This window comes from Lepisma saccharinum, chromosome 1 (genome assembly GCF_977018435.1).
Source record: "Lepisma saccharinum chromosome 1, izLepSacc3.1, whole genome shotgun sequence".
NCBI lineage: Eukaryota > Metazoa > Arthropoda > Insecta > Zygentoma > Lepismatidae > Lepisma > Lepisma saccharinum.
In genome coordinates this window covers 60,249,708-60,260,248 of record NC_139229.1, presented here as the reverse complement: position 1 = coordinate 60,260,248, position 10,541 = coordinate 60,249,708, and the positions used below count along the sequence as shown (strand labels likewise).

Here is a 10,541-nt window from a genome sequence, read left to right as displayed (position 1 = left end):
TCTTTTAGCCCTTTCTAGTGGTCTAGTGTGCCTTTGCATGTCCACGTTTCTTACTTTGCCTGTAATTACTGTTACCGATTCTTAACTTAACAGTACTGTACGGAATTGAGATTACTTACGGTATCATGGACGAAGCATATGGTTACATGATATTTTATGTTACCATTGAGATTCGTGCCAGTGTTCAGCATGCAAATTCAGCCATTTTCGATTGAAACCCACCCATCATTCCTTTTTTCGCTACGTACAGTAATAAAGGAGTTGTCCTATGGCGCAGGACTTTTGAATCACCCTGTGTATATTGTGTTCAATTCAACAACTACATTTTCACATTTCTAATAATATATTTTCTTTCAACAGGTAAGCTGAACTTGTTAACAGTGTAATACTACTTTTAAGAAGAAGAGGGAATGGAGTTTATAAGGTAACTCTAGTGCTATTTATATTTTAGTTATTATAATTTTGTTATTTTTTGTTTGTAATACTTTTTACATCTTACGTATATTTGTTATTTAATATTTGCTTGAAACGCATTTTCTTTCATTTGGCAAGCAAAAAAATATTCAGGTTGTCAATGAAACCTTGTGTCCGGATAACAGATTCATATATTAGGTGTAAATATACTTTAACGGTTCAGTGCAGTCTTACCCATAGATACTTTAGCTTTACCATCAGGTTTACCTTAGGGAAACAATATCGCTCCATGTTTTCTCTTCCTAAAACCGTACATCTCGTGCATGTCTAAAATCTATACGCTAGACTGAAATATTTCAGATTGGAAATTTTTGCATTTCGCCGCTACCTGTTGACCCAGCTGATAAAGTGGATATTGGCTTGCGTCAGAGGAGGTCGTGACCTCTCGCGGTAGAAATCGAAAGTAAACTTTCTGGAGTTTTCGAAATGAAAGTTTATTGACGTTCATAGAATTGAATGGGAAGGAGGGGCGGATGGGAGCGTGCATAAAAGTTTAATTAATTTTAGGTGTTGAACAAAATTATATTTAGAGAAGGAAACGCGTTTCAGATTCTCAAACGAGTTTTGATCTTACTGAGGGGCAGTGTTTGGAAATAACTACTTACTTGTAAGGCAGTTACAAGGTAACCTTTACCTTCTTACTTTTATAAGTAATTTGATTTTAATTTAATTTTTTTTATTCAGCGTCGTTTTTCTGCCACTTCCGCTAATCGCGACGATGAGGGTGATATGATGAAGCCGATGAAGAGACACTCGCAAGGACACCTATGGCCAGACCGGGATTCGAACCCAGGACCCCTTGCGTCGTAGCTCGCGCTAACCACTCTGAGACGGAAGTCGAATTTTATAAGTAGTTAGCTCTAACGGTTGCAGAATTACTTTTTGCGGTAATGTTATCAACACTTACTTTACGACACTTAAATTGTTAAGGAGGGTCTTTCTAACCAGGGAGAGGCTAGGACGCTCCTAGATTCGTCAAGAAAGGTCTTTGTTGTTTATTAAAGCTTTGAAGAGCGCCCTCTGTGCATGGCTCCCTAGGCTTGAGCTCCCCTTGCTACGGATATGACAGGAGTGTACAGTGCACTTAATATTAAGTGTATTGTCATATAACTTTATGTAGAAACAGGAGAACTTCATATTAGTGCATTGAAGGTTATCGCTAACAGACTCCAGTTCAGATAAAGTGGCGCATAATTCAACTATCCAGACTTTTAAATTGTGCCACTTTTTGTGAACATGAGTATATATTTACTCCCCCGCCATTGTTCGTGAACATTTACGAATAGTCGACGCCTAATTCGTTCCTTACTCCGCAAAAGAACTGGGACCTACCCCCTTCGATCAATATTGATATTAATCAAGGATGCGAAATAAATTAATCCAATAATTTCCTGTCACGTAGTTCCTCCCCCCCTCATCTTCTGAAGTGAATTTGTCACCAAGCTAGCACATCATCCCCCTTCCTCATCTCGCCCTTGTGCATCTTCCGCATCTCCCAGTTTTTTCCCCATCTGTCTCCGGTGTAACCGAGTTAGGTGAAAGTTCAGTCGGCGCTCTTAACGAAAAGCAGGTCTTGCGAGAAGTAGGGAAAGTGCGAGCTGAGGAATTTACCCCCTTCCCCCAACTTCAACACAGGTTCCTCAGCTTCTATTGCGTCTTTGCTTGATTAATTAAAGAAGTTCACGTCAACCGGCTTCAAACACGGCTCGCTCGGTTTTCCTAGCTCGGCGGATTATTGCTGAGATGTGCGCACTTCTTGATGCGTGTTCTTAGTTTATGCTGGATGCCAACTTAACGGCTTGGAGCTTCTCTGACTGCAGTGTGTATCTTTATGGGGAGTCCAAGTCGCTTTCTCTTCTGCCAGGATTATCCTGGTAAACAGCACCACTACACTGTGCTCCTGGAACCTCTGTAGTGAGCGAACGAAAACAAGTCCTCTGCGCAAGTAGTGACTCGAAACTGCTTCACCAGTGATGGGAGGCGTTGACGGCTGCAGCTACCACCCGCTTGCAGCAGCGCGCACTGCTTTGCTCCGCCCACTCTAGCCGACATCCATGGCGGAGTGTTGAGGACAGCGCCCTACGATGCCAGGATTCCCTTGGTCAAAATTCGCATGAGTGTCCCTCATCAAAAGTGACAGAAAAGCGAAGTAAAATAAACGAAATCAATAAATCAGCTGCGTCCACTCGCTTTCTCCCCTTCTCTACCGTTATGTGCTGCCTTCTCCATAGATTTCCGTTACAAAGTGTACACTCTGTCTCTGGAGCGAGCGAACGAAAGCAAGTATCTGAGCAAGTGGATGGAGACCTTTGGGAAGCGAGCGCTGATGGGAAAGAAAAGGTTCGATTTTTCAACATCAGGTCGAAATATGGCGCTGAAATATGGTTCATAGTGAAGCTTACGCTATCTTACTCTTCCTAAGGGTCATTCAGGTTGACAAGGGGCATATTGAACACTGCTGTAGCGACATAAACTCAAATTACTGGTTGTTGTTGCTTCAGCGACGCATTTCAACCCAGTTGGTGAAAATTTTAACTTTCATCAGAATTCGCTTCCCCCTGGTCTCTACATCGTCTGTACCAAGCTTCACGGTAATCCACTGCTTTGACAAAGCTCTAGACTGCTCTGAGTAGGATAAATTTAAATCTATGCGCCACATTTGCACCTGGTGGTGAAAATTTGAACTGTTCTTTCCCCGTCAGCATTAACTTCTTGATGGTCTCCATAGCCTCTCACGGCAATCCATTTCTTCTACCAAGCTCCAGAGGGTTCCGAGTAGGAGACATTTAAATCTATGCGCTACATTTGCACCTGGTGGTGAAAATTTGAACTATTTTTTTCCATCTGGATCCGCTTCCCCAAGGTCTCCATAGCCTCTGTACCAAGTTTCAGCGCCATCAGTTGTTTCGGACGGTCTCCAGAGGGCTCTGAGCAGGGCAACTTTAATTGTATACACCCTGTATATATTGCTAAGGCGGATTGAGATGTCTCATTTCCAACCAACTTGACCTTAAGTAAAATATTAGCACCAACACTGCGTGACTCTTATCCAAAAAGGGTCTCATCCAGAAATAAGTATGATGGATTAACCAGACATGAACTGGGCTTTTAGCGAATGAGATAAAACTTCCCACGTATCTCAAGGTTCCAGCATGGAGGTATTAATAGAAAGTTCACTCAAGACATGATGATTTCGTCCTTATGATGAGAACAGATAATTCAAACTTGCTGTAAAACTTAGAAAGAGAGACGGGTACTCATCATATTTTGGAAACGTCGTAGCTCTCATGGAAAATATTGCAGTCGTAAATTTTGGTTCTAGATGGAATACTTGGGCAACAACTAGGGTAAGATTTGGACTGTTAACTTCTTGAGGGAGTACTGCTTGCGTATGTGTGTGTGCGATGATGGGGGTTGGGGGCAGGACGGTTAGAGGGAGCTGTTGTCTTCAGTTCTATTGTTTACAGCACCCGTGTAATGGCCTCCGTTATGGCCGCCTCGCAACGTGTTCCAACAGAAGTTAACTGTGCCATGTGATGGAACAGCCGGTTTATGGTTCCGTCCGGGATCGTAGCTTGTAGCAAACTTTTCAGTCGGAACTGACACAGCTAATATCTGGTGTCCCATTGCCGCGCGGGCTACTGTTGCCCCTGGGCCTTTTCGTGCTGTTGGACTTTGTGTGCAGGCGAATCAAAGTTTCTTACACTGTGTGTTTTTATGTGGTAGGATGTTTTTGTGTTTAATGTTAATGTTCTGATTATCATGCATTACTTTATTATCTCTCTGCACTGGAAAAGGTGTGATATAAATAGGGAACGGATTTTTAGTTGTTAAAAAAGAGGAATTTAGGACTTTCTAAAATCCATTTTAGGACTTATAGGTGCTTATAATAAATAATTAGGCATAATTATAATAATTTTATAAAAATATACAGTTGTCTAATGTAATAACATTATCATATTTTGAAGTAACTTACCAGCATATGTTCAAGGATCTCAAACTTATGGTGGGAATTAAGCGTCGTTCGTTATTTGTAAAGTTACGGGAAAGGTTTAAAAGGCCTTTTTCAAGTCAAAATAGAACTTTAGGCATTTATAGGATTTATAGATCATTTAGGCATTTGTAGGAATTTATAGTCCATTTAGGCATTTTTAGGTTCTATAGAATTTCAGTAGAAGGGTGCTGTGTACATGGAACGCAAAGATCTCTGAACAGCATATGTCTAGGACGTTGCAAAAGAAAATAGGTATGTACGTAGAAATTCATTTCCTAGATATAAAGTAAAGGCCGAATCACACGGAACTTGAGACCCAGAACGAATGCCCTAGTTGGCGCTGGACTGGCTACCTGGCTGGAAATGATGGCTGCTTGACTGGTTTTGAAGACCCGTGTTTTAATTGCTACAGGCTTTCTCTGCTAGATTCTGTGGAACAGCCAATCAGAGCGAAAGTTAATAATGTCAAGAGAATCTGTGAGTTTGGAAAGAGAAAGTTTCTTGTCTGTGGTTTCAGAGTGTTGGTTGTTCTTGTTCGCTGCTCGATCAGAGAAAGAGTAACAGATGATGTGTTCATTAATATTTACGAATTGTACACGATGAGATTTGTACACGATAAATGTGATTAGCCGATAATGAAAATCCTTATTATTACGAGTGTATTAAATGTTTGACATAATTAGTTGAACAGAATATTTTTTATGAATGAATCCTGCGAATTTTATGTATGAGTTCATTAAAAAGCTTGCTTAGTACACCTTCATTACCATATTCTCGAGCCAATTTCTAATCCATACGTTTCTTTTAATTCTAATTTTTAATAATATCAGTAACTATTCTCTCACAACGTTCTTCAAATCGCTCGTCCGTCTCTGCTTTTCGCAATGCTTTGTTCAAAGCATACCGATGGGTACGGTAGCAAGTATCGTGTGAGGCGAGAACTAGCAGATGAGCCAGTTCCACACAACTAGTCCAAGTCTATCTAGAAAATACAGGAAGATGTAGCCTCATGCGATTCAGGCATTAAATAACGTCAAGCGCGAGGGGTCTAAATATACGCTCTTCCTGGTGCTAATGCGGAATCGGCCATTTGCAACACTGCCTTTAGTGGAAAAGGCCCGAACCCGGGTCTCTGGTTTCCATCAAAGATGATATATCCTACGATAAAACTTCAGGAATCCGGAAATAGACTTGATTTCCAGTGCAGATGCACTGGACTTCTTGGAAACCCCATTGTTGTCGTAACAAACGCCATCCACTAAGATGACTCTTTGATTCATACCACATTATTAAGCCGCAGTTATTTTTGGATATAGATATTTATCTACGACGGTTACAGCAAAAGTCACATGGCAACAATTTTTTTCCACTATAATGCGGGTCAGGCAAGAAATTTTTAAATATACAGTCGAGACCCCGTCACATGCAATGTATTGTGACGCCACTAGATGGCAGTGGCTGCCAAGACATTGAACTGAGGGAAGTGGGAAGTCAGTGCATGTTTAACAGTCGTGCAGGATGAATGTGACCCGGCGTGAACAGCGTTCTTATGTGAAAATAGCAGTTCTCCGTGGAAGGAATGCGTGAGAATGACACACTGAGCTTGTGGAAGCTTTACGAAATGTAGCTGTACCATCCCGAACTGTTGCTAGGTGGGCAGCAGCATTCGGGCGTAGAAGAGAAGCAACTGCCGACATGCAACGTTTAAGACAGACGACCAGTGACTACGCGTACTTTGTCATTTTCTCTAAGCTGATACAGATCTCTAAGTTGTTCAAAATTCATACATTAAACGTTAGCATATATCGTGACCTTCCAATTGTATATTTTACAATTTTTTGCCTGACCCGCATTATTGTGGGAAAAAGTAGTTGCCATGACTTTTGCTGTAACCCTTCTATTTTGGAAAATGCAAAAGTATTGTTACAAAATTATTTTATAAAATATAAAAATAAAATCTAGGAAGTTCGAAACAAGACACATAAGTAAAGAACTGCGATTTTCCTGTTGCTTTTAATTTAAGCTGCACTGAATAATTAAAGCAAAAGTATAATTTTATGTTGGGCATGTGTAAAGATTCTTAAAAATGATGATCCATCATTTACGTATATCATGCCAGTAATGTTTGCAATAAACATAAATATAATGTCTGCTGTAGAATTGAATTTTTTGACTTGAGTGCTTTCTTCCCGAACAGCATATCTCTATATTGAAATCAACTTGAAAGATTGAAATGGCAATATCTCACGAACCAACAGTCTGGTTTTGATAAACTTGCGACATTTAAAAGGTAGAAATTAGTTTTTTACTGTTGCGTATAAAGATTACTAGATCCCAGATTTTTATGAAATATCAAAGCAAAAATATATACATAAATATGTAACAATAATTGATAAAATATGTACCCTAATATGTAGTATCAAAGAATATGTTAACATTACGATTATCCAAGCAATTTCTAGAATTCTGCTAGATATTTTTTAACATATTCAATATAATTTTAGTGACATAAAAATGACATTAACATTTTTATCAAATTTATAAACTCAAAAAAGCACAGCAACGTGTATATATTATATAAGAAACCAATTTTGTCAACTATTAATTATTTTTCACATCACAAATTATTGTAGACTATGTAAATATGTAAGAGAACTCTTTGTAACTATCGAAACAAATAAGAAAAAGCATCTACTGAAAGAACAATCAAATGAAAATACTGTGTAACTCGCTACGTACAGGAAAGTAGCTTTCTTGTTCACCGATGCACATTTTCTAGGTGCTTTGCCTAAACCTAAAAGCGAGACGAAAATATTTAAACAGAAACATTAGCTACAAATTTTCTTCATGTTTCAGAGATCAAAAATATAGGAGAAAGGATCGAGATGTTAAACAATTATCGAAATATGATTTTTTAGTTAAAGTAAATTAGCAAATATGTAAAACATGTAAAAATATGTAACATAAAACATATGCAAAATCATGTCAGTTATATAATTCCTTGACATTTGACTGTTCAAGTTATGTATTTAGAAAAAAAGTAGAATATGTAATTACTAGATCTCGGAATTTAGGTTTTTAACCTATTTTTATCCTTAACAGGTATGTAAGAAATAATATGTTATGTCAGCGTTTTGTTAAAAAAAAACAACTGATGAAGTTTTATAGTGCCTAAACACCTAAAAGACTTGTTAGAACCTATTTTAGGTTTGTGGCCTAGGTTTTTATATATTTTTAAAGGTTTTACAGGATTTTTATGTCACATAGAGGCATTTGCTTTGTTTGGTCACGAAAAAATTCAATGACAAACGTGATTGAAACGTACTCTCTGTCGATTTCCCTTCCTCCAAGTCCATGGTGATTTTTCAAAGCTCTAAACAAAGCAAAATGTCTGGTGCCACTGTTACCTGTACAATCCAAAGTGGTCTGATCTGTGTACTCTTGCTCACTTTCACGTCACTTCGGTGCCTTGTGGCATTCACGCCTTGCAAACTAACATTTCAGCATTGAAGTTTACACTACTGACTGTTTTCGTTGAAAGATTGTTTTCAGCATATAAGATGATCCTGGCAGACAAAATTGCGGAGTTCCATTGTGGATAACATGAAAAAAGATTGTTGCCTAACTATACGGCGAAGAGTGAACTTTAATAGCAAATTTCCAATAGTAAGTTCTGCCAGGGTTAGGCAACACACATAACGTTATGCAAGATAGTGCGTTTTTCACGATATAGGTGTCCAATTTTCATTGCCGGTGACTATATCTAATCAGTATTTTCAGTAATTTTAAACTATTTTAAGTGTTTTGAACCTACTTCAGGATTTTTAGCGCCTTACGTAAGATTTTCAGGACATATTTTATTTTCAGAACCTATTGTATGGTTTTACGAGCCTATTTTATGGTTTTACGAGCCTATTTTAGGGTTTTTAGAGCCTATTTTAGGAACCTAAAAATAACACTTTTTAGAACCTAAAAATCCAAGGTTTAGTATTACATACAAATCCGGGCTCAAATGATTACCCCTGAACGTAACTTCAGTAACTATGAATTCAATAATAACGCAAATAGAAACAGCAAACTAATAGCCCGAAAGCAAGGAAGGAATATCGCATTGTTCTCCAATTGACGTCATTTCAGCAATGGTTGTAAACCTCGAGTCGCAATTGACGTCCAACCTTCTCATGTACACCAAACACAAGAAAAAGAAGGCGGCCATCTTCCCAGTACCATCTGGTTTGATCATTTCCTCAGCCCATCCGGCCCTTCAGACAAGTCGCTGCGTTCCATCGAGTTTTGGAAAGTTCTTGAAACTTCTGCCTCGTCGGATGACGTAATGTACACTTCATAGCTGGCGAAAAGATGGAAAACTCTATTGCCCCTTGTGACTGTGGAAAAACTTTCGCAAGGGCCGAGCAGAGATAAGAGAGAGAGAGAGGGGCAGGGGATGGTGAGAGACCGTGTAGATGAATTCTGCAAAGAATACATTGGAAGTTTGAGTACAGTCAACCGAGCGTATGATTGAGTGAACTGGAAAGCGGCATTTGTTTCACGAACGCTTCTCAAAAGTTGAGCAGCCTCTCGCGAAAATTTGTCAAAAGCATGTTCTTCATTGTCAAGAGGATTCCGATATACAGGGTGTTTTATTTTTATTGTACAAGTTACGGACTGACATACAGGGTACAACGTAAATACTGTTCCTAAGAGTATCACTGTCTTACAGTCTTGTTATGCTGTCTTTCCATCTGCATATGCAATACGCCAAAAAAGGAAGATAGTATTTATTTTCGACTCAGTTACTCAGATTCACTTCTTCATTAATTTTCGTGAAATTTGTCACTCTAGTCCATGAAATTGTATAGTGCCAAGCTTTTCCTGTTGATACCGTTTTCTTTCATTCGGAAAGTCAAAGAAGGTCCTACATGTGATTAAAAAAGTTAGCAACACATCAGTGTACTTTTCCCCGCGAACGTTTACTCCGCGTGTAGTACCACCACTTCCATCGCCTCCGAAGTTGAACTTAAACGGGTGTGTCAGTTTATCTGAACAGAAGTGTACATGTTGTAATGGTCCTGTTGAAAGTCCATGCAAACGGCTGACCATATATTCCTATACAAACGTATCAATGGTATACTTGAGTGTGAAAATCTTTTACAGTTGATAGACTATAACGTCAATTATAGGGTATTAAGAGTAAGACAACCATTTTACTGCAATAAATCAAACACAAAATTCTATCAAAATTCTCCAATCATTAGATTATTAAGTAAGCATGATAATATTGTATCGAATGGAATTGATTTGGATTTTGCTATTAATATTAAAAACTTTCTATATAGTTTAAATAACATATTAGATATAATATACAAATAAAACAGATCCAGTTCTAGAGTGATATATGTATAGTCTCAAATACAATTTATAACATTTATCTCATACGAGGGTCACTATTTATATTTTGAGCCTAACAATGAAAAAACAGGAATTTGGCATTGAAAACTGCTTTATTGTTTTTCGAAGTATTCTCCTTTATGGTCAATACACTTTTGCATTCGTTCGAACCATTTGTCAAAGCAGTTTTTCCAATCTTCTTGAGACCTCCATAATATGGTTTTAGGCATCAACGGCGTCTTCCGCGAACGAAAATCGTTGTCCACGCAATTTATTCTTGACATTCGGGAACAAGAAGAAGTCATTGGGTGCCAAATCAGGACTGTACGGCGGATGACCCATCAATTCGATTTTTTGACTGTTCATAAAGTCGGTTGTTAGACGAGATGTGTGACAGCTGGCATTGTCTTGATGAAGAATGATCCGACGGCGTTTGTTTGTTTTCCGTATTTGACCGAAGACCTCTGGCAAACAAATTGTTGTGTACCATTCAGAGTTGACCGTTCTACGTTCCTCTAAAGGCACAGTTGCCACATGACCAGTTTTCCCGAAAAAACAGGCGACCATTTGTTTCGATGTGCTTCGAGCGCGAACAACTTTTGTTGGATTGGGTTCATCTTGAAACACCCATACAGTCGACTGCTGTTTACGTTCCGGCTCATATGCATTTATCCATGATTCGTCA

At 38.7% G+C, this 10,541-nt stretch overlaps 1 protein-coding gene across 1 annotated transcript in view; it reads left to right on the top strand.

The window, feature by feature from the left end:
• The first annotated feature begins 391 nt into the window (after window positions 1-391).
• Window positions 392-10,541, top strand: part of LOC145995385 (neurotrimin-like) — a 366,883-nt gene continuing 356,733 nt past the window's right edge. The window contains exon 1 of the mRNA XM_083131989.1: window positions 392-424. Within this exon, the coding sequence (XP_082988115.1) occupies window positions 411-424 (14 nt within the window). The 5' untranslated portion in view covers window positions 392-410. The remainder of the gene's footprint in view (window positions 425-10,541) is intronic.